This window comes from Hydra viridissima, unplaced genomic scaffold (assembly GCF_058129835.1).
Source record: "Hydra viridissima isolate aposymbiotic clone 2 unplaced genomic scaffold, HvirCarnegie_v1 scaffold_7, whole genome shotgun sequence".
Classification (NCBI taxonomy): domain Eukaryota; kingdom Metazoa; phylum Cnidaria; class Hydrozoa; order Anthoathecata; family Hydridae; genus Hydra; species Hydra viridissima.
Window position 1 is genome coordinate 4,656,401 of NW_028324306.1, and position 25,620 is coordinate 4,682,020.

Genomic DNA, 25,620 nt, shown 5'->3' on the forward strand with positions numbered 1-25,620 from the left:
AATTAATGAGATTATATTATGACAAGACTTGTAACATCTTGAGTGAAGCTTGATTTACAATCAGTGGCATACAAAATGTTGCATGCCTTGTCTCTGCTGCATAAAAAACTTGAATTAAAAATTTAATGCTAGATATATTCTGCAACAGGCAATTCTTAAGTAAAAAAAAACTCAACAAAGTTAATGCGCAGTAGTCTAAAACATAAATATGCGTAACTTTGAACTAAAAAAAATTATTATTTAATGAATATTATTAGCAGCTTAATGCATAGACTTGTTCACTTGTATAACTATTTTTAATTTTTCTAATATTTTTAATCTTTTTAGTTCCTTAATTTTTTTAAGTTTTTTTAGAATTTAACTTTTTTAATTTTTTTAAATTTTAATGAAACGTTTTTTTTATAAATGTATTTTTCTCAAATATTACTTTTTTTAGTAAATACTTTGTGAAGAATCAGAACTATTAACTAAACCCCAAGGTTATCAGTATGTAAAGCCAATAATCACATTTTAATAGAGGCATTCGAAGCAGCTATAACTGCAAAAGATACAGGTTTTTGACTCAACTTGGGTTTAAAATCTGTACATCATCGATATGCAATCGAATATGAATTTTAGTTGAAAAATGATATCCTGAGTAAACAAAAACTTTTTGATATAATATTAACTATGTTTCATGTAGACGTCTTCAGTTATGTAAACAAAAGTCATCGGTTTTTTTCACAATACTTGTTAAATCTAATATAGAAATAAATTAGTAGCTACATGCCATTAACTATTCATGCACAGCCAAGTTAAAGTTAAGGTAATTCAAAAATAACATTAACAAGTACAATTTTGTTATCTGAACAATTTACACACCATGTTTGGCTTTTGTCAAATGAAATTTGAGTTTGCACTAATCTAAATATAGTTTATTTCGTCTATGGTTTTCTTTTTCTCCCTATTTTTTAACTCGGTTCTTATCTATTATTCATTTTTAATAAACTAAATAGTTATATCTTCTAATGTAATATTTTCAGCATCTCAAATTTTCGCAAATTGTCCGAAGCAATCATTCTTTCTATGTTTAAATGTATGTTTAAATTCATTCTTTCAGTAATGAAGATTTTGCTTTTTTCTCTGCTTTTCCTATATGCAGATGGCAGCATCAAACTGCGTAAGTTACTTGCTCGTTTATCTACTAAAAGTATTGAACACTTTACTCATGTAATAATGATGTATTATTTAAGCCGATCTGCCAACATTTTCTGAGGAGCCTCAAGACACATGGTTTAAAGAAAACTCGACAGCTTTTCTAACTTGTTCTGTGAACTCATTCTCAGTAATGGTGTCATATCAATGAATGTTTGAATCGAATGTTGTATCAGAATATAATAATTTGACAAGGATTCAAGTGAGTAAATATGGAGCATACAGGTGTCTTATCTCAAGCTGGTTTGGAACAATTACAAGTCGTACTGCTCAAGTAAAGAAACCAAGTATGTAGTTTATTTTAGATTTTTAAAGATTATCTTTGGTTGCCTCGTTTTGGATGTGCCATGATAGTAAAGAGAAAAAGTAAGGTTAAAAGTAACCTTCTTTTTCGTCTTTATTACCAGGCATTGTTTTCATCAGCCTTTTTTTGACAGGGTGTTTTTTTGAATTTTACTTTTATTAAAAATTGCATCTTATAAGTCATCAATAGATTAGTAAACAATCAGCATCAAAGTTAATAAACAACTTTCATAGCAAATATAAATGCTCCCTAATTGATTTAATGATCTCCCAAATACAAAAGCATGGAATTTTTAATTACTGATTTATGCTTTGGATAAATATTTTCACTTAAATGATCCTTGTAGTTGAAAAAATACTTGGTCTTCTTTTATATTGAAAAGTTTCCCAGCCAATCCTAAGTGTTCTTAGTGTCCTTTAAAATATTTCAATTACAAATATCTAAATAACAGTTTATTGTGTCATCTACATATCAGTATTCTTCCAAATAATTTTTTCTATTCATTAAGTAGAAGTTTGATCAATATAAACACTTAGTTTGTTGTTAGTTATTTTGAAGGAGTTTTTTTAATTTAAGTAGGAGTGATATTATTATCTTGAGACCTTTTTGGGGTCTCAATGCCTGTTTTTCAGTTTTCTGTAGAGTTTAATTAGAGAAATAAGCACAATTAAAAAAATTCTTTTATTTTTCTTCTTTTCTCCATAACAAGTTTTTTATTATTACCTATGCAGTTTTTTTAATTACATTTATGCATAACGACAGCAAATGAAATCAAATTCCTTTTTGAAGTCTTAATGTATAGAAACAAAATCTGGTTAATTATTATCTCATTACAGATTGAATAGTTATTGAAGTAAGTTTTTATGCTATGAGATAATATGCCCAAACTAAGTCTTCTATTTGGAGTTTATAATTATTATCCTTTTAAAGATCATATATAAGGATTTATTAAAAAAGTTCAAATTTTGGTTACTTTCATCACACATTGATTGGCACAAATTTCACTAAAATCTTAGCTTTTTGCTCATAGTAGCTTTCAATGTTTACTGTAATTGACACAAACATGGGCGCCGGCAGGCAAGGTCAAGGTGGGGCAGTTGCCCCCCCCTCCCCTGGAAAAGCAAAATAACAAATTTTGATATTCACAAAATTTCTTTTGACTGTTTGTTTCGATATCTTATCAATTTAACTCATTTATAGTTTACTCACCTAATGTAAATGACAACAGTTTAAATGAAATATTACTATCAATTGCAATGACTTCCACGATGGCGGAAGCTTTTTTATAAAGGCATATTTTATATTTTTAAAAAAAGATGTTTGAAGGAAAGTTTAAAAAAAATATGATAGAAATAGATCATAGAATAATAAAAAAGGAATAAATAGAAAAGAACAAAAGATAAAGGAGAAGTATAGAAAACAAAAAGAGGAGAGGAAGAAAAAAAAAGGAAAATTAAGGAAATAATAATAATAAAAAAGAAATCGAATTACAATAAAAAAGTTCTTACGCAAACAAATAAACTTCGAACTAACGAAGAAAGAATTGGATGCAATGATCAAATTTTTAAATTATTTTTTAATGTGTCAGTTTCAATTACTTTTTTATGCTGTTGTTTTTTTGTTTGTTGGCAAAATGTTTCTTGTTTGTATTATATTTCTATTTATTTTTTTCCAATTTATTGTCTTATATTCATTTTAATGATACTATTACCTTGTGTTTTTTGCTAGCTAAATGTTGATTATCATAATTATATATATTTAATTTGATTAACTTGAATTAACCTGCTGCATTTTAATTTTTGTTTTGTTTTTTGGAATATGTCTAATTTGTATTTAATAAACCAATGTTTTTGAACTAATCATTATATTATTATATAATTTAGCATTATTTGGTATAATTTAGCATTATTAGCATTATGAGCGTTTGTCTGGGCTTTGCATGCTGAGCGTGCATCGTGAAAAAATACGCTCCAGAAAATCTGAGTTTACGGAACAAATTGTAAATAAGTTTGGCAGTGAACGCAGACGACTACAATTTCTATTTACTGAATAACAATGATTTAACTCTTGTGTTTTTATTTTTACATTTTCTTTAATTTTCTGTTGTCACTTGTCTAATAAAATGACTTGATTAATTGATGCATTTTTGTAGTTTTTAAAATATCACTTTTGAACTTTATTTTGCCCCCCTTGAAAAAAATCCTGCCGGCGCCCATGGACACAAAATATCATAGCAGCTAATTGTTAAAATTTACATAAGTAAAAATTTTTTTGTTCAACTGTTATTGTCTCCACTTTAGTATTATTTTATATGTTTTGTTATTTTTATCATTAGTAACTTAAACTAAAGCTAATCTTTTTAATTTTCTTTTTTAAACCAGTACTTAGATTATTGTGTGTAAAAGATGTGCAGAAGATAATTTCAGAGGGAGAGTCTTTGTTTTTACCATCAGTGGAAGTTATTGAGAGCATTCCTCCTGTTGCAAATGTGTTTTGGGAAAAGAAAACTAGAACTGATGAATGGGATGTTGTTGTTAAAGATAAACATACAAAAAATGGTAGTTTGCTAATATTAGGTGCATCAAAAGAGGCAGAAGATGATACAGAGTACAGATTCACAATTCAACAGAATAATGGTGACTCTTTTATTGGCTGTAACATTCAAGTTAAAATAGCAGGTACTTTAAATAATAGTTAAAAATGAACTTTTTAAAAGACACTCAAGTACTCATGTTTTTGATTGCCTAATGAAGTTGTATGATTTCTTGTAAAAAAATGTATTTGTAGAATGCTAAATTTTGAGTTTTACTTTGAACCTTCCTGTTTACAAAACTGCAAGGTTTCCTTTGTATTTTTATTTGAAAAATGTCGTTAAGTAAGTTTTTTAAAAGTGAATTCAAACAAAAGTACAAATTTCTTGAAACAAAATCTCTAATCTAATTATTTGAGATATTTTAGAAAAAGTATTTTACTGAGTGTAAAATGTTTTCACTAAAACTTAAAAGCTTCACAGTTGTAGATTTGTTTTTAAGTTAAGTTGAGAATAATTTCAACATTCACCAAAATCCAACTTTAAGTATTCAATATGGAATAGCCCAGTATTTATCAAAACAGACAATATTTAAATTATGCTATTATGTCTTTGAAATGAATGCAAAGATAGTTGTTTATTGCTGCTAAAAACACTTTTTTAACCTTACTTTCATTTAGCTGTAGTTTAAATACAAAAATAAAAAAACTTATAATGCTGTTCAAAGATTACTTCTGAAGTTTTTTACTTTCAGCAAGTATTACAGCTTAAATATTTTTAAACTAATTTGGCTTATCCTTCTAACCTGTAAAATTATACCTACTTTAAAAATTTAACACTGAGTTTTATAAAAATGACTGAATCTCCATAATTCACTAAATTTCTACAAACGTTACAATCAAAGTTCATGAAGTTTATCTTTCTGATTTACAAAGTGATCCTTGTTTTTAGGCATTTACTTTCCAAAAATGTTCTCTATGATAATCATGTTGTATGTTCAATCAACTTTTTGAAACTTTTCAGCTTTAACTTTAATGGGTCCCAGCAAGCACACAACGTTGAAACAACGTTGAAACAACGTTGAAATAACGTTGAAATAACGTTGATCAACGTTGATCAACGTTATTTCAACGTTGTTTCAACGTTGTGTGCTTGCTGGGGTCTTAAAAATGTTACAGCTTTTAATAATGGTTTAAATAAGATGAAATTTAAAAATCTAAAACAAAGACTTGAAAAACTTCAAACTGTCTTAGGAGAATTATCTAACAGTAGTTGTGAAAATTCAAGTGTTGTGTTTATGGAAGTTCCAAAGAGCATCGGTGTATATGCTGGTGAACCCATATCAATTGAATGTTTAGCAGTACTAAGGAGGTGCAAGTGAGTTTGTATTCGATTTTTTTATTTTGAATTTTGTTTCTGTTGTTATTGTTGTTAATTATCATTATAATAGCAGTGGGACAGGTTGCTGGTCAAAATTTCATTGATAATTTAATGTGTAAAATACAAGCAAAAATTAACTTACTATCAACTAATGTTATTTAAAAATTGGGAATAAAAAATAGTTAATTCAACAAATTAAAGCAAAATTAAGGCAGTTATAAATCTTTCCTTCGATAAACAAACCTCCTACATTTTTTTAGTGTTCAATTTATGCTTGCCTACATCCATTAAAAGGTCTCAAACAGTTAAAAAAAAAAGAAAATCAAATTATTTTTACAAATATTTCTTGTTAAAAGCCATCTATTGTGTCATACAGGTAAATACATAACGTCAATTTTTTCTACCACCTTTTTTAATTGATTCGGCGCAATGCAATTACACTCTAATATAAAGAAGAAAAAAAAAACTAACTTTAAGTTTGATTTGATTTTTTTAATTTAAAGTTTCTCAAATACCTTATGAAATAACTCAATACTTTATTTGATAAATACAATTTCAGAAAATGACCATGCACTTTTTACTTGTGTATATAGATGAATTGCTGAAAGAAATCTATTACCTACTTGGTACTTTAAAATTTAAGATTTTTCACATATATTTACTAAACATATATTATGTTTTTGTAACAATCATGTTTAAAATTTAAATCTTTTTCTTAGATATAATGTACTGCACATAATTAATCTAACTGCAGTAGCATCTTTTCTAGTGGTGTTAATGAGCCTTCTTTCTGAAGTTGGAAGTATAAATAACCTTCTGAAGGTGGAAGTTGTAATGTTTACATGAAAGCAAACAAACAAGCTTTTCTTGTTTTGATCATGAAGACATTGCAAATTATAAGCTGTATTTATAGTTAAATGATAATAACAGGTTTTATTCCATGTTTCCAGATTCAGTTTCTGGTAAGCGTTAAAAGAAAAGTAAATCAAAAATCGAGTAAATTGATTGAGTTTGAATTGCACCAGAAAGTTAGAATCTGGTATAAACATAAATTCTTCTCATCTTTTCCATACAATATTAGCAGCCTTTTAAATCTGCAACTTTTTTAAAGTTCATTAAAAAGCAGTGATTTAAATGAACTTACTTTTGATACCCACCTTTAAAAAAGCTCCAGAGGTCCCAGAGGTAATATTATGCTCATTTAGTAAAAGTTACGAATTTGGTTTGTGACTTTTCAAACGAGAATGTTGAAGTTCGATGGCTATCTACAAATTGTGATGTTGTTTGAAATTTGTAGTAAAAATATCTAAATAGATATTAACTTAAATCTATAATTATGTAATCAATTAATATAGTTACATCTATAGAAATTGATTATATAATTATAGATTTAATTACCTATATAACATTGTATAGTTATATATAGCCCCATTGACAATATAAACAATATCTGCATATAAAAAGATGTTAATTGTTTTAGTTTATTTTATTGCCTCAAATCAAACACCATAAGTCAAACTGTTGACTCACAGTCAGGCAGATTCATATTTACTTTTGAGCTGATTTTCCAGGCTATCAAAAAACTTCTTCTTCCCATGTCTTCCAGGCCTATTGATCTTCTGCTGTAAGCCATGCGCCAGCAATTTGTTAAGCACCCGTGAAATGTGCTCATAGACAGTCAACCCTCCTTCATGCTTCATTCATGTTAACTAAAAAAGATCAGTTAACAACTTAAATATGTTATACCATCATTCATATAATATTCCATTGCCAAGGGTAACACATCATGGATATATTTACATAATCAGAAATTGATGAAAACTTACCATATTTTTTGGGTGCATTTTAGTCTCGGAATATTGCTGAAGAGAAGTAAAGAAAGGAAAATTGCGTATAAAAGACATTCTAATCAACAGAATCACTAGCTACACATGCCTCCAATCTTCACTGTCGCTGCTCAAAATTGGTCAACTTAAACTGGATTGTATTCAGTTACAAATAATGTACACACTCATAAGAAACTGTTTTGCTACAATAACCGCAATTAGCAATATACTACTTAGATTATAATGCCACTGCCATTTATTTTATAAGCCAAGACATTTTATAAAATAATTACTAAGCCCTAAAACAAAACATTCAAACCTTGTGTACAAAATGGTTCAACTTTAAGCCAGCTGCAAACATCAAGCATTCTATTATGTATACGCAGCTAACTTGAATCAGAGGAATCACAGGGATTTAACTAAAGTTAAAATAAATATTGTTTTTAATAGTTATATAACTTAAACAATTTACAATTACCCCTTGAAAAAAAAACGGCTGTAACAGTTTTGCACCATTATAAAACTAATACTTAGCTAATATAAAAGTATATTTCTAATTTGATAAAATATGCACACCAATACATATTTTATATGTACTCCCTAGGCCGTATGTACTCCTACATATGGACCCTGAGATTCATCCAAGTCTCATCATTATTTATATCCAAAGGTTTTAGAGCTTATATACCCAGTTATAAATAGTTTTACTATAAATGCAGTTAAGATTAAGAGAAAACCTATACATGAACAACAAGTAGTTTACAGCATACAGTTGACTGAATATCTGACTGTGGAATAGTTGAAATCTATAAGAAATTGTTAAAAGGTAAAAAAACACAATTAAACTTTTGTGTACCTAAAATATATAATTATATATCAATTTTCAAAAACTTGCAATTGACTGAATAGGTGATACTGGTAGTTGAATACTGGGAACCTTAAAAAAAAAAATGTAGCAACAAAACCCATTCATATAAGAACAAATGAATCATCTCATCACAATAAACAGCAGAAAAATAACTTTTACTTACATCAAATAAATTAAGAGATGTTCTTATGCAATCAGAGAGAGTTAAATAAAAATGATGTTGTAAAATAATATTTACCTTGAAAATAAAATTTAGAAACTGATAACATACATTTATGTATGAATAAAATCACATTAAAGAACTTTGATAGTCAATAACTTAATTTGGTAGTGGAGACGTTCGAATTTTGTTTTCACTTAAACTCAAAACAGAAATGTAGCAGCTTTATATGAAGAGATGAAAAATGACACTTGGATTCTTCTTTACTTTCTTGACTTTCTCTTCATGGAGCTTCACGTGAAAATAATATTTTTTTTTTAAATAGGACTTTTAACACTATGCAATGTATGAGTTTGTTCAATTAGTTTGACTAATTACACTTAGTAAAAAAAACTGACAGCAATCTTTTTTGTAGTGTGAATTTGGTAAGTACCGTAGATTTCCCTAAATCCGAACAGTCCCTAATTCCAAACAGCTTTAGTTCACTTGTTACATCTTTTTTTTTTTGGGATTTTTAAATGGAAACACGATTAATAAATTGGAAGACTAGGGTAATAAGAATATGAAAAAATGTTTTCAAAATGTATATTGATAACATTAAATTTTTTAATTGCAAGCAAAACACTTTTTAGAACCCTGAAAAACCAAAAATATAAAACCAACTTAAAAAAAAAAAGACAATTTAAATTGCGTACTGTTCGATGTAGAATTTGATGGTGATAATTTATCTGAAAAAAAAAATTTAGAAGTTAGCAATACTTCGTAAGATATCTTAAAAACAGTTTTTTTCTGCATCATTAAAACGTTTCCCAAATTCCGAACAGATTTTGGAATGCACTTTTTTTGCAAAAGTTAGCGTTTTTATGCGCAAGTAATTAACAATATTTAACAATAGTATTTTAACGACATTAACTTATAAACGCTTTTAACCTTTTTATTGAATTTCTAAACGTCTTCTTTATCTTTACGTAATAAAAAAAGCTTCCTATTTGATTAATCGGGAAGCATTCGCTAATGCTGCAACCATCCTGATACTAATAACTGAGATTTTTTCTGGTTAACTGACAGAAACAGGCAGTGGTTGTGAAGGTTTTTTTTAACTGATTACAAAAAAAATAATGGAAGAAAGAATCTTATAAATAGATAATGCACACTCTGCACCAACACAATGTTACACCCTTATATTAAAGTAAAAGTAATTTTAAATTTTAAAAATCTTTTTACCTAACTCTAATCTAGAGGTCTACGCTAGTATAAATTATTTACTTTTTTAATTAAATGCCATTTTTTGGGATTTGAAATGTACGTTTGGAATTAGGAACACATGCTCCTAATTCCGAACGAAAACTTTACTTTTTAAATTCAAAAATTAACAGTACTTTTATAATAAATATACTTGTTGCTTAATATGGTTCGATTCAGTTTAGGTTTCAGTTTATTTATTTTAAAAAACTAATATGAAATTCAAAAAGTAAGCGGAGTTATTCAACTTAAAGCACGATTTTGTTCGGAATTAGGGAAATCTACGCTATAAGTGTCTAAAATTATTAATTTAGATTAAACAATGGAAATCCTAATTTGCATTCATTTCTTTTGTGCTCTATTAAATCATTTAATCCAGCCACATCATCGAAAATAGCAGGCACACTTCTATCAAATTCTCTTCACCAACTTTAACAATCTCCTCTTCTATAACTGGCTCACCCTGCGTCATATAATTGGAAGGTTCTCCTAAAATAAATTCACTTGACCAAAAATTTTTAAAAATTTACAAAAGTTTAGATAAAAAATGTCAGCTAGATACTTGACAGTCTGTAAACAGGATAAGATAAAAGCAAAAAAAAAATAGTATAATTAGTTTATAACATTACCATCAAATTTTTTAAATTATCAAGATTTTTAGCTACCTATTTATATTGTTATATTACCTTTTAATCTTGAAACAAAAATATCAAGTTGATTGCGAAGTTTTCTTCTTTCAGTTCTTGAAGCTATTTTTAATTTATACAAGAAATATTTTGTTGCTATTATAGGATCAAAACTTCATTATATTCAATAATTCATTAAAAATAGTTCAAATAAAAAATCATTATCATGATTAATGTCTATCTATACTTAGAAACTATATAAATGGACAAAAATCTTTGAAGTAAATCTATTATCTTACCATGTAGCTTTCTCGGAGCGAACACAACGTTTCAATTCTACATTTTCTCTAATACTACAAAACTCTTTTCTACAAACAACGTCAATATACGCTTAACGGAGTTTCTTCCGCGAAATTCAATTACAAACCATTTTCATCAAGCATGCTTTCTGAAGGTGCAAATTTGTTCTGTTAAATCGTTTTCGTCCGAGTTTTAAAATTCCAGGAAATTAGAGCAGATTTTGGGCTAGCCCGAAATCAGCCCTAACCCACCCCTTATTAGGATCTACCCTTAACACACCCTAATTTTAAAAAGTCATCAAAAATATACTAATTTTGTGCTGAAATGTAAGAAGTGTAAGCTACTATTTTTAAGGTTTGATAAAAAAATTGTTTGAGAAAATTCTCCCTTAAAATATCCTGAACCACTTAGGGACCCTTAAGGCGGGTTGATCTTTAACAAAATTAAGTCATTAATACAATTTATTCCAATGCTTTTTCATAAATTTTCAAAACAACAGATTGAAGTTTATGGTATGTAACAAAAAAGGAAAAAAATAATAAATTTTTTAGAAAAAAGGTGGATTCAAATCATGACTTTTTATCGGAATAAATGGTCAGAAAAAAATTTGGCAGATAAAAGTTTTGAGCCGCCATTTTAGGAATTGAAAATTCTAACAAAGACGTTATAAGAGATGAACTACAAACAAAGATATATAAAGCACTAACAGAATATATTTCGATTTTGAAAATCAGAAAATATAACTTCATATTTCACTTGTCTGTCAACAGCGTTTCATTTATTGGGCTGTCTTTTAATGTAATTTGTTTTTCAAAAGGTTTACATGCAGCTCTAACTACTATGTGGTTCGGACATCTGCTAACGTCAGTAAATAAAATTTTTTGTCATGATGTAGAGTACATCAAAAAATTAATTCAATGTATAATTTATTAGGTTTAAAAGAAGAAGAAAATACAGAATTTAGAGTAGTGAAAGGGTTTTAACTAATGGAGATCAAAACTACAGTTATATATATATATATATATATATATATATATATATATATATATATATATATATATATATATATATATATATATATATATATATATATATATATATATATATATATATATATATATATATACATATATATATCAGGCGCGGATCCAGGAATTTCTAACTGTGTGGTCAAATTTTATATTCACGGTTGAAATTTCGATAAAAGATCGATATTTTAATATTTTTTCACAGCATTTATTGATTGAATAGAAGTTGGTAGCGTATAATAATAAGAAAAAATCCAAAACTAACGTGGCTGCCGTTAAATTTAAACTATGCGGCCATTGCCATAATTGCCACCCCTTAGATTTGCTCCTATATATATATATATATATATATATATATATATATATATATATATATATATATATATATATATATATATATATATGTATATTAACATTTATAGATAAAATTCTAATTTCTGGAATAAAGTTTTTGGGCGAATAACAAACTAAATGCAGAAAAGTTTATTCAGCCATTACAAAAAATAAACTTAAAGAGCTTAGTTTTTCTTTGTGCAAAGAAACTGTTGCTGCAATGACGGATGAGCAAAGTATAATGAAAAAATTAGATTGCTAATAATTAGAGAACTTTTTTCATTGAATTATTGAAAACTTTGGTAGAGTTGCCTGAAAGACTAAATGCTTTCAATCCTGCTTCAGTTCAAGTATCGTCTGCATCTGACACTCTGAATTTCATTAAGGCATCTGAAATGGTTACTCAATACATTAACAATCCTTTTAGCGTTTAAAATGTACTTGCTACATTCTCTAGTGGACACAAAGCTAAAATTAAAAATTTTTTCCCCCATAATTATTTTGCACTAAAAAAATTCGCGTTTAATTTATACTCGTCGTAATCCACAAAAAACTGCTAAAACTATATTAACAAAGATTTTTAGTTAAAAACTATTAATACAAGTAAGCTACGTAACGCCAGACTCATCTTCCAATTTACACTATTGTTTCTGCGCTGTGAAATTACAGTACTCATTTGTTTTATTAAAGAAGGGCAGTTCTTGATTCAGTCAGTTATATAGGAGTTGTTAACATACACAAATGTTTTTGAATTGTTTTTCTGTTGCGTTTTAAGAAAAGATTAAACTGAGTTAGTTTGTTTTTGTAAATTTTTTGCGTAGAAAGCCATGTGGTTGGGGAATGGGAAGGAGCAGTGGTTGGGTTGAGAAAATAATATATGCAAGGATGTTGGGTGCTCTGAGTTTAGCTTGTTGTTAGGTGGAGGGATTGTTGGAATTAGGGTTTTTCTCGCATTTGTACCATTTTCATTACGCCTAATGCTGACGTTTTTTTTTTCTGTGTGTATTTAAATTTTGTGTTATTGCTAACATAAATAAGATTTTAACAAAAATATGAATGTTTCCTCTGGTTCTTATCAAGTTTTTATTTTTCTTTGGATTAAATTCAAATATTTCTTGTTATTTTTATACTATTTAGTTTTCCCCCAGGCTTCAAGTGGTATTGTAATTCCAATAACAGTTTAAATGTTTTAAGTCGCAAGAAGACTTTGATTATTGCTAAAAGTAATCTTTCTGACACTGGTAATTACATCTGTGTAGTACAAACTAAAGGAAACAAATATGAAGCTGAAACATTTGTTTTGGTAACTGGTAAATTGTTATTCTGCGGAAATAGTTTCATTTTTTAAGTTCTGCTATATTGATTTTTTTCTACATTTGTATAGATACTTTTATTTGCTTTTTATTTGAGCGAAATTTTGAAGTTGCTAAATACTTATTGAGCATCCTCAAAACGTATTGAAAAACTTTAAGTTCCTAGCAGATAACTGATAGAATGTTCTTCTTTGGCAGCAGCAACAACAATCTACCAACAAAAAAGATAGTTAATTAGCTTAAATTTTCAGGGCTGAGTAAACCAGATTTAAGTTATGCTGAGGCCAGTTGATATTAAACAGCTGGAGTATTTGGTAAACTTTTATTTTTTAGTAAACTTTTATTTTCTTAAAGGTACGTAAAACAACCCCTAAAACAACTTAACTTATCGAAACATTATATAAAATATTGCTATCCATTGGTTTGAGTGTCAGGAAAAAATATCCCTTCGAGGTGGGTAAAACTGATAAAATGTTTTGATCTGCAATAGCATCTAAACGTATATTTATTACTAGTTTTTTATTCTTTCAATAAAATTTGAAAAAAAAAAACAAACAAAAAAGATGAAAAAGGAAAATAACTATCAAAGTTCATGAAATTTATAATTATATTAATCAATACATATTAACTTTTTGAGCCTTTTGAGTCATTAAGTTCACAAGTTAAGTTAGTATATCTATAGGCGTATTTAAATCGCTGTTTTGAGTATAATATTTTTTCTCTAATTTAACGATGAAACTCTTTTCTATAAAAGCTCGGTGGGATTTAGGCTGGGATATAGGTTAAGCCAGTTAAAAACTAGAACTTTATTAGGTGTGAACTAGTTTTTCTCAGATTTTGAAGTGTGTTTAAGGTCATTAATCCTGCTGGAAACACCATTTTGACGCATTTGCGCTTTGGCATGTGTTAATATATGAACTTTCAAATTGGTATAGATTTGGTATCCATTATGCCCTAAATTTGCAGTAATAACTCAACACAATCAGGGAAAAACATCCCCACAACATTACACTACTACCTCCGTATTTTACGGTTGCTGCGGTCGGCCGGGGATCTTCATTTTTAGTTTTTGGGCATCTTGCGTGCCTAACAACATCAAAAGAAAAAAATATTGCATTCATTTACATCACTCTGCAAAACTTTGCTTCAAACTTATTTAGTACAGTGTAAACGCAAGAGTAAACGAAAAAAATTAGTGAATACAATTTTACTTGTTTTGCATTTATTTAAAGCTAAAACAATCAATTTCTAAAAGATGTAACACCGATGTATTGCAGAGACTTTCTGCTCTATTAAACGGTGTATAAGCTTTTTTAAAAAATTCATTTATGTCTTAGCAAACTCTAAAATTCTTTCCCTGGTAAAAAATTTTTTTTTCATAAAAATCGACTTCAAACTCTCAAAACTAAAATTAAATATTATCGACGATCAAGATACAAAAAAAAAATACAATTATTGTCCTCCTTTTCAAAATTGAATTTTGTTTGGGAAAGAGGTTACGAGTGAAAAACTGAGGAAATATTTATCGGAGGAAGAGTAAACATGCTAAATACTGACACTTATGTATTAAGATGGGCGCGGCTAAATTAACAAATGATAATTTATTAAAACCTAAATAAATATGGTACTCTTGACATTTATCTAAAAACTTGTAAAACAAAAATGAATTGTGATTGCATTTGTAATGCGCAAAATGTTTGCACTGAAGAGCAATTGCAAGACTTTACTGAAAGACTCGAAGGAGCGTGAAAAATATTTTACAGCCTCACCATGTCAATACAAAAAAAAAAAAAAATCAACAATCCAAAAGTTGAAGGCTAGTATCTTAGTTTATTTGAAGCGCTTGAGAAAATAAAGCAAGACAATCAGAAAAAAAATTCAAAGCAGTTAAAGAAACGTAAGATTGATTTCAGTGAAACTTTAAATAAAGCTGATCAGGTGTAGCATTCAAAAAAATAAAGACAAGACAAAGATATCAAGAGGTGTAAAAAGTATCCCTGAAATTATGAAGGAGGATTGCCAACTCAAAACAATATGTGATACTAATGTGAAACTTCTATCTAAAAGTCTAAGACTTATAGATAGGGTAACAACGGTGTTTATAAATTTCCTTCTTCACTTTTGGTGGCTTGTGTAAAGTTAAGCTAAATTGAATTAGAGATGGTTTTGATCAGATATTTTGGTTGTTAATAATTAATTATAAAAAGTTATAAATATAGACTTTTTGGATCAGTTCAGTTTCCTTTTTAAGAGTATTAAGAGTAAAATAATCGATTCATCTCTGAATCTTCAGTGACGATCAAATCAGTTTAGTTAACAAACTTAATCCAGCAATATCGAAATTCTAAGTAATTGCTACCTGAAAACTAAAGTGGAGGATTGCTGTTACTGGAACATTCGTCCATCTTTCGCTTATAACTACGTCTACAACACAGCATTTTTCTGAAATTGCAAGATAAAATATATTTTATATTTAAAACATGCTGATAATTTAAATTATGTAAATACAATTACATCTGTTTCTTTTTAAACTTTTAAAATTTCTTTTCAAATAGTAAGACAAGATTTTTTTGGTCCACTAATTTCAGGCGATATTTCAGGCTATGTTGAAGACCACGCCATGACTAGATGTTTTTATATAATTGTAATTACAAAAATCAATTAGTTGGTTGATATTTAACCTAGTTTATCATGTTTTTTAATATAGAAAAACCAAGAATTCAAAGTAGCACCCCCAAGTTTTTGACTGTATCTTATAAAGATGGCGGTTCAATCACATTAGATGGAAGAATATTAACATCTACTGATGGTCTGAAAAAGGTTGACTGGTATTCTAATGGAAAACAAATTTCTAGAAATTCAAAGTACAGTATTACGACTGATAATAAACTCATCATCAATCAACCAAATCTATCTGACTCTGGGATTTATCAAGTATTTTATTTCTTTGATGGATTTGAGTTAAAAGATGCTTTCAATGCGGTTTTTTTAAAAGGTAACATTCTCAAAAATATTTTTATTGGTTTATTTCTCTGACAAATTTTTTTTGATAGATTATCTGCTGTATTTGCTTTAATTTAAAATATTCATTTGTGAATAAATACGGTTTGCATATCGTAACTACAATTTCGCTACATTTGAAAACATTTTTTCACCTTGAATCAGCAGAAACAACTGGTTTAACAACACCTTTGGTACCAACTTCTTCATCAACTCTCGTGGTTTTATCATCTGACGATTTTTTTGTAAAAGTAGCATCAACTAATTTTATTACTCAAAGTATTATCCTTACTTCTCTTCAATCTTCCTACAACGTAAACGAAACTTTTAACCAATCATCGATTGTAGTACACCCAACCTTGGTTGTTAAAACAACTGGTTTAACAACACCTTTGGTACCAACTTCTTTACCAAATCTCGTGGTTTTATCATCTGACGATTTTTTTGTAAAAGTAGCATCAACTAATTTTATTACTCAAAGTATTATCCTTGCTTCTCTTCAATCTTCCTACAACGTAAACGAAACTTTTAACCAATCATCGATTGTAGTACACCCAACCTTGGTTGTTAAAAAAGCATTGATAAATGATGGTAAGTTTTTCAACTGTTTTACCTTTGAACTCTCATATTCATTAAAATGAAAAAACGTGCGTTAAAAATGTACGGTTTTTTTTTGAGTTGCCTATTAGATGATAGAAACCAGACTTCAACAGATTGAATAAAAAATGATTTTTTCTATCTTCTTTTTACATTTTTAGTAAAGTTTATCGTATCACTGACAATAGGTTTTCTATTGGTGACAGTTTTAGTCGTTTGGTTGATAATTAGGCAAATATTTTAATTTTTGAAGTGAGTCTTTATTCTATGGCATAATAAGGGTTAACGTTTGCTACTCGAATTCTAGCAAAAAGTTATCAGTTTTTATTAATGTCATACTGTGAATATCGCCATAGTTTTAGTTTACAAATGAATGCGACTTATTTAGCTTTAAAGAGTAATCATGTAACGATCTTAGTATTATTTAGATAATAATAAGCCTACAATTTATGAATTCATTAATTAAAACGACGTTATTACACATACTACAATACACAATGTAATTGTATTTCATAATACAATATACCATGTGATTGTGTTTCATAACGTGAGTATACGTTATTTTGAAAGTTGGTAATAATAGTTTTTAAAGAATTTAAATAAGAATTCATTTGTTAAAGCGCAAATGGTAAATCACACGGTATGTTGTATTATGAAACACAATTACATTGTGCATTGTAGCGTGTGTAATAATGTAATTTTAATAATTTTATCAAAGTTTTTTAATTACATTAAACTATTGTGTTAATTTTCAATTAAATTATCATAGGCTATTAATTAAATATTATTACAATTTAGCAACCAAACTATTATATTTTATAATAAATTGAATTTTTATTAGTTCATCAAATTTTGTAAGGTTTAACTGGGTGAATTAAGATGTGGTTTAATTGTTTTAGAAATCGCCATCAAAGAAAGACAATAAATTCAAATGATCAATCACCTACATCAAGTATATTTTTTCGTCGTTTTCTCATCAAGCACTTTTGACTTAAATCTTCGTTAATTAAATTCTCTATCTAAAAATCAGACTTGGCATTTTCTTAATATTTTCTAATTTAACTTAAAGTTTTGTTTTTTTTTGTTTGTTTTTTTATGTATTTGAGTTTTGAAAAAGTTTTTGTCAATAAAATGCAATGATATATTATATATACTAGATGTCTAACTTCGATCCGAAATGTGAAGCCGTGGGAGCCATTTCTAATTCGGGCAAAAACGTGCATTTTTAACTTTTATTTCGCACGTCGGATATAGTTTTTGCCCTTATTACAAATGGCGGATATAGTTTTTGCCCTTATTACAAATGGCGGATTCAATTTGTAAACAAAAAAAGCGGCTTCACTTTTTGTCCAATAAAATCCCGCAAGTTAGACATCTAGTATATATAATATATCATTGATAAAATGAATACTAAAATAAAGCACATTAGTCACAAAAATGTCACGAATGCAAATAACCTGGAATTTTTTCTTCTCTTTGCAAAAACATTTTTAGTTCGGTTGAATAAAATTCCACTACTTAATCCAATTGCACTTGCCTCGTTATTTTTTATCATTTTTAAATTCCTGTTTTAAATACGAACGTTTTGTTTGCTAGATAGATGCTTCTATCTAGCAAACAAAATGTTTGCTAGATAGAAGCATCTATCTAGCAAACAAAACGATGATGTTAAACCTGAATACGCTAATAAGCATGTGCTTGAATCTGAATACGCTAATGGACGTATGCTAGACCCTCAATACGCTAACGCACATATGCTTGAATCTGAATTCACCGATGAACTTGCTTCTGCAGAAAATCCCTATTATGAAATGGTTGTGAAAAAGACGCAAAAAACGTAAATCATCTAGTATAAAAATAATGCAGCCGTCAAAGTTTCAGATTCGCAGTTATCAATTTTTTGTTACGATAGCTTTTCTCACGCAATTTTGTTTTAATAATATATATCTGTAGATCAGATCCACTTTATCACTGTAGATCAGTGATCTACTTTACTTCAAGATTTGTCTAATAAGACGGAATAAGGAACGTTTTTTTTTTAATGTAACTTTATAAATGAATATATAGATGATCAAGAGCTATTTAAATTGTGAAAACTTTGAGAAAAAAAAGCTAGAAAAGTATGTTTTGTACAGAATTATTGTAAATGTCGAGTTATTGATATCGGTAGACATTTTATTTTCAATTTTTCTTATTACGTGAAGAATTTGGTCACAGTAAAAAAAAAAAAAAAAACGTTTAAACTTTTAAGCGTTTTGGTAAGATATGAAACTTTTTCAATAATTTTATCAAGTTTTTTTGAAATTACAATATTTGTGTGAAAATCCTTGAATGGAGCACAGAGCACAGCTACATATTTTTTATTGAAATTCTTGTCGATGTAATGCAAGGTTATTGAGATGTACGAGTCGTTATTGCGGTTGGTCTATATGTCTGTTGTGTCTATATGTCACCTTTGCATTTTCTTATGAAGATCAATCTTGAGTCTGGATACCACAGCTTTGTTCACCTCACAAAAAAGAAGAAGTTTGTTCACGGGAAAAGTTATGGCAACCTTTTTCTGTGAACTTTGGCAGATACTTTGAAGCCCATTTTCGGAATCCTTCATTTTCTACAAAGTTAAAAGGTAACTTAGCACTGATGATCATTTCTATCAGGTCTTGATCAAACTCTAAAGCAGTTTTATCTCCATAAATGAATAAATAGGCTTTGTTAATGAATCATCAGTCATAAATTTTCCTTTCTTGGTGTGAGGTTGCAGAGAAGTGTTCATTATGGGGAATTATTTAGACTTTCCCTGAGACACTAAAGAGTCACTTTTGAACTTGATAATATTTTTTACATCTGACTGCGAATCAATACATTTTACAAAATACACTCTCTTTTTATACATTTTTACAATCGCGTCATTTTCACACATTTAATGCAATAACAGTTACATACATTAACACCTACATACATTAGCACCTGTAAACATTAACACCTACACACATTAGCACCTACAAACATTAACACCTCCGTACACGCTATTTACATCCTGAAGACTTTATTCACGACACGCTCCCCCGATTAAAGCTGAGACTTCGGCTTTAATCAGCTATCTTCTATCTCGTCTTCCATGATGTAATTGATCTTTTGTCTTGCATCCAGTTCGCCAGTCTCGTTTCTCTTTTCAAGGTATCCTCTTCAGCTATGGTTTCCAAACTCTCGTCCGACTCGATTTTGCTTTCTGCCCCACAATCCATTTCCAAGTCACACACCAACTGAATTGGTCGTTCAATTGCATAACCATTTCCCAGTCGTATTTTAAAGCCACGAATAACTCCATCTTTCCCTTTAATGTTGTTTTCAATTCGACCGATGTTGAGAAGTGCCTTGTCCTTCACATCGTCTTTAATGAGCACCATACTTCCGACACCTGGCTCTCTTTTCCTTTGCTTGTTGTCGTTCTTCCATTGCGTGCACGTACTCATTCATCCATCTTTTCCTTAAGTGATCCCTACAATTTTTCACAAACTTGACTCTCCGTAGTGCGCAATCGTCCCTTGTTATTAAATCGATATCTTCTTCAAGCAAAACTGCAGGTCTCCCCTTATTTATTCCGACAATTGTAAATAAACCTTTTTATGAAGGATGATATTCTTATGATCTTCCAATACTTGTGTTTACTCAACATTTCTTTAAATATATTATGTCTCTTTATTTCTTCAGTTGCCATACCGACGTTCTCTTTCACACTAATAGTTTCAAATTATGCATTCGGCGCTTCGATTATTTCTGGTTGGATTGGCCAATTTTCCTTGTGTTTCAACCATTAAGGTCCATTGAGCCACAAGCTTGATAATTTATCAGGACTTACTCTTCTTGTCCCAAGATCACTTGGGTTCTTTTGTTGGGACATAAAGCCATTTTACTTCTCCATTCAATAGTATCTGTTGAACTCGGTTCCTGACAAACTGTGACCAACTACCCCTTTCTATTAACCAGTAAAGTACCGCTGTACTGTCAACCCAATGATATACTTCAATAACATTATACTTGTTTAATGTCTTCCTAACATAATTCATTAACTTGCTCAAGGTATGCGCCGCTACCAGCTCCAGTCTAGGTATACTTAGATCCCTTGGTGCAATCCGTGCTTTTGCTATAAGTAAGTTGCTTGTTTTTGGATATTGATGACTCGCTGCAATGTAGACGCATGCACATACTGCTGATTTACTTGCGTATAAAAATCCATGGAGCTCCATTTCAATGATTTTTTCAGACAGAACGCACCGCGGAATTGAAATAGTTCTTTTAATTCTAATTGCCTTGATCCAGGTTTTCCATTCTTCTGAAATTTCGTTTGGAATTTGTTGATCCCATCGGAGTTTTAACAAGCATAGTCGACTGTATAGTATTTTTCCAGTGATTAAATCAGGTGCACTAAATCCCAATACGTCAAAGACACTGTTGATAGCGGAAAACATTTTCCTTTTTGTTATCACTTCTTTATTTCCGATAGTGATGCATGCTGTAAAGTAAATCGATAGCTGATCCGTTTCTTTGTTTCAAGGAATCCCAAGTATTTTTGTTGCTTTGACCTCAGCGTCGCTTTCCAATTTGCTTGCCATTTGTGCATTTGTGCAGTTGCTATGCCATTTGTGCAGCTGGAAACCAGCTTCCATTAAGATTAGCGTTGATTCATTTTTAAACTTGATTGTATATCATCTACATAAGTATCTTCTTCCAAAGAAGATACTTATGTAGATGATATACAATCAGGTTTAAAAACCACCTGCTTGTATATCATCTACATAAGTATCTTCTTCCAAAGCAAGCACCGTTTTTGGATAAATGTCCTTGTATTTTGATATATGCTTTTTAATCGTGGCGTCGAGAATGTAAGGACTTGAACTTGGACCAAAAATCACCCTTGTAAATTGTAACTCCGTTGATTCCATTTTCTTTAAGTCCTTATACCAAATTAAGCGTTGTGCGTCTCTATCCATTTCGTGTATTCTAATTTGTAGAAAAGCTTTCTTCACATCAGCTAAAACGCAGAGTTTATTCATCCGATTTCGTATGAGTATGTCAAATATTAACGGTTGCAGCGATGGTCCCACTTCTAGACAGTCATTTAATGAAGGTGATTGAGCGTCTTTCCTAGCTGAACAATCATATACAATTCTCATTTTCGTTGACTCAGCATTTTCTTTGTTTACCGCTTGATGAGGAACGTAGTGAATAATTTCTCCCGTAGGTTTTTCTGGTGCCATTTCCAATATTCCCTCATTGATCTGTTCCATCATTATATCATTATACTGATCTAGTTTTTCAAGTTTTTTCAATCGAGTTGTTACACTTCCCAATCTTTTAAGAGCAAGATTTCTGTTGTTTGGCAGTTGAACAACACCCTTTTTCCACGGCATTCTGGTTTCTTAGTAACCTTCGTCGGTTTGATGCAGTTTTTCGCTGAAGTCTTGGTGGAACATTGACTCATTGTTTGTTTCTGATAATCCAAGTACTTCTAAACTACACATTTGCTCAAACTCATCCCGACCAGTGTTCAATAAGAAATTTTTCTCAATACCAGAACTCAATTGTGCTCGTCTCCCAGAAAGATTCCATCCCAACATAGTTAATTCTGCTCCTGGATCTTTATCCGGATTTTTTCCAAGAACTACCGGTTCTGTGGTTTTTATACGTTGATAATCAGCAGCACCGAGTATAATGTGAACATGTTGAAGTTCGTCACTTCCTTCATCATCGCTAAATTTCAGTCTCCTCAGTTTTGCAAAATGCTTCTTAACATCCTTGATCATTGGATTGGGTAAAAAGGTGAGTGTTTCCTTTTCTGCGTTGGTGCATTCAACTTTGATGCTAAATTCCGGTACCGTTGTTGATTTTATCGTAACGTTATAGATTTCCACACGCTTGTCCACCATTCCATAGAGCTGTTCAATATTTTTATATTCCTTTCGTGTAGGTTTCAGCTTTAGTTTCGTAATCAAGTTTGTACATATATAGGAACTTCCAGCACCCGTATCCAACATTATCCTTGCTTTTTCACCATTTACTTTTGCAAATACTGTCGGGTGAATAGTTGTACTTGCATTAAGCACCGCTCCCATGGTTTCTTTTTTATTTTCCATTTTACCATCCATTGTTGCGTTCCCATTTTGACAAATGGACGTATGATGTTTTTTATTGCACTTTCTGCATCCTCTTGATTTACAATTTGTCCGTAACCAATGCAGTTGTAACATAATCTTTTGGTTGTTAAAATCTCCCTGCGTCTTGCAACAGTTAGCACCTTTGTACAATCTTCGCTTTTGTGATATTGTAACCCACAGTAGATACATCCATGCTTACCACTAGTTGCCATGATTTCTTTGTCATAAGGACCGCCATTGTGTTGTTTGAATGTAGTGCTTTGATGTTCGTAGGACCTTGACTGCACGTTTGCGTTCTTTTTATCGCACTTTATTTGTTCGTCACTTGAGTTAAAAGTTGAGTTCAACGGATTCCTTTCAATGTACTTTTATAACTTTTCGACAAGTTGCTCCAGTCCCCATTCTTCCCATCCATCATCGTTTTGTGTGAGTATTTCACGAACTGGTCCAAGTTTATCCATCAACGAATACACGAATGATTGAGCCGTTTTTAGTTTCTGCATAGTTTTCAATGTTCGTACAGTTCTCGCAAGCTTGTTGTAATAGTCATGAACTTCTTTGATCTTGTGCGTGCTGTGTATAGCCGTCAATCCTTCCAAATCTTTAATCAATGCTTTGTGAACCCAAATATCTTTTCCGTAAATTTCTTGTAGTATGCGTTTAGCTTCATCGTATCCCTCTAACGAATGAGGTAAACCAAGTATGTCCTCTCTGGGCTTTCCTTCGATGAGTTCCAGTAAGTAGTTGAATTTGCTGATGTTTGATATGTTTGAGTAGTCGACTTCTACAGTGAATCGATTCCAAAATCGTAACCAGTCTTTATAATCGCCATTAAATATTGCGATTGTATACTTTTGAAGCTTGACGGATTGTTGAGTAGCTTCTTTTTCATTTCCAAGAGATTTATGCAATTTTTCTTTCATTTTTAGTTTCTTTAAATACCATTCTTCTTCGCTTTGAAGTTTTCTCAATGAGGCTTGTTCTGCTTCTTTTTGAATCGTTAACTGCTATTCCATGATTTGTTTTTCATACTCGAATTATCTGACGTATTCGTTTTTGTTTATCAAATCCAACTTGTCCACCATTTTGTTTTTGATTTCAATCGCTGCTTCTACTTCCATTACTGGTATCGAAAGCCATTCTTCTACCGAATCGATGTTTTCGCCGTCGTCGAGCATTTTTCTGGTCAGCTCATCCTTTGCCATTTCAAATCTTCCCAATAAATTTGTTATTTTGTCCAGCGCTTAGATTATGCTTGATTTGTCGCCATTAATCGTGTTGCAAGAGATTTAGTCGCCACCAAATAGTATGGGGAATTATTTAGACTTTCCCTGAGACACTAAAGAGTCACTTTTGAACTTGATAATAATTTTTACATCTGACTGCGAATCAATACATTTTACAAAATACACTCTCTTTTTATACATTTTTACAATCGCGTCATTTTCACACATTTAATGCAATAACAGTTACATACATTAACACCTACATACATTAGTACCCATAAACAATAACACCTACACACATTAGCATCTACAAACATTAACACCTTCGTATACGCTAATTACATCCTGAAGACTTTATTCACGACATCTGATTATACATCTCGTTGTCTTCCATATTCTTCTGCTTCCTAACATGCCGATGCAAGTTCTTTAGTTTCCAAGTCATTTTTTTATTTCCTTGTAGTCTCTTTTTTTTTAGTTTTGGTAGCGAGATTGATTTGACATTTTTCACGGTGACTCCTTATCCTAGCAATGCTACCCTTTCTCTGTCGAATGACTTTAGGGCAATCCTTGTATTTAACTATGTAATCTGCTCCTGGGATAGGGTTTTGCTTGTCAAATTTTTCCTAAAGTTCAATAGCAAAAACTCATGTATTGTATTTCCATCTTTATTCATTTTTAAAAGCAATGTTTTTCAGCCAATTAGCACACAAGGATGCTTTTATCATAAACATAATAAAAATTTTAATAAACTGATTATTTGGTGTCCATCCACGCAAATAAGACTTGATTAAGTTTTGTGAAAAAGCTTGATTAATATTTCCGTGCGTGGATACCAAATTATCATTAAGTTAAAATTTGAAAAATGTTCTCTAAAATAATTTTTAAAAACTGAAATGCTGACGAATTCTTTCAATTGGTTTTGTCTAATGAGAGTTAAGAGGGTTTCCTTTTTTAAGAACATAATTTATGATAATTTATGATAAATTATATTATAATTGATAGTTTCACAAACTGATAGCTTCACTGTCCAGCAAAGCAATGACGCATTTGGCGTGAGTCAAACTTAAGTGAGTCAAACAGACGTAATTGTCATCAGGTTATAGTTCAAGTAGAACGGAATCAAAATATTTTCAATGCAATCTTTTTTTTGTACCTAATTTTTTTAACTAAATAGAAATATTGTTTAACTAATGGTGTAATCATATCTTAGGGACAATTGCGAGTAGGGATTGCAATCCCGCATGGCGGGATCCCGAAATAATTTAGCGCATGCGAGATCCCGCAAAAACTACTGCGGGATCCGCGGGATTTGCGGGATTTTGAAACTATTGCTTTTAAACAAAAAAGGTCAATTCTTTTAAACTAAAAAGACAAAAAAGATATCAAATTAAAAGTGTTCAATGTATTTGTGAAACAAATCAATTTAAAAATTTATCTTCAGCCATTAAAATATTTTTGTTAGCAATAAATATAAAAAAATCATTCAAAAATAAACAATTAATTAGCAAAACAGTCGAACTCGTTCAAATTTTTTT

The 25,620-nt window shown here is 30.0% G+C and overlaps 3 protein-coding genes across 8 annotated transcripts; 1 reads left to right on the forward strand and 2 right to left on the reverse strand.

The window, feature by feature from the left end:
- The first annotated feature begins 434 nt into the window (after positions 1-434).
- LOC149885735 (protein sidekick-1-like) lies at positions 435-17,817 on the forward strand. Of its 6 annotated transcripts, XM_090093424.1 has the most exons (10): positions 435-805; positions 1,100-1,159; positions 1,233-1,481; positions 3,880-4,176; positions 5,282-5,405; positions 12,929-13,101; positions 15,812-16,099; positions 16,270-16,695; positions 16,863-16,932; positions 17,601-17,817. In XM_090093424.1, the coding sequence occupies exons 3-10, from the start codon at positions 1,346-1,348 to the stop codon at positions 17,689-17,691; spliced, it is 1,605 nt and encodes a 534-aa protein (XP_089949550.1). In that variant the 5' UTR covers positions 435-805; positions 1,100-1,159; positions 1,233-1,345; the 3' UTR covers positions 17,692-17,817. The 6 variants fall into 6 exon arrangements, with proteins under 6 accessions (XP_089949550.1, XP_089949553.1, XP_089949552.1 ...); XM_090093427.1 differs by having other exon boundaries at positions 1,100-1,481; positions 16,273-16,695; XM_090093426.1 differs by having other exon boundaries at positions 672-805; positions 1,142-1,481.
- A 2,759-nt stretch (positions 17,818-20,576) lies between these two features.
- Positions 20,577-21,170, reverse strand: LOC149885736 (uncharacterized). The gene has a single exon (XM_090094247.1). It carries the CDS (start codon positions 21,168-21,170, stop codon positions 20,577-20,579), a length of 594 nt encoding a protein of 197 aa, XP_089950373.1.
- Positions 21,171-21,467: 297 nt separating this feature from the next.
- Positions 21,468-22,112, reverse strand: LOC149885737 (uncharacterized). Its single transcript, XM_090094248.1, has one exon. It carries the CDS (start codon positions 22,110-22,112, stop codon positions 21,468-21,470), a length of 645 nt encoding a protein of 214 aa, XP_089950374.1.
- Positions 22,113-25,620: the final 3,508 nt, after the last annotated feature.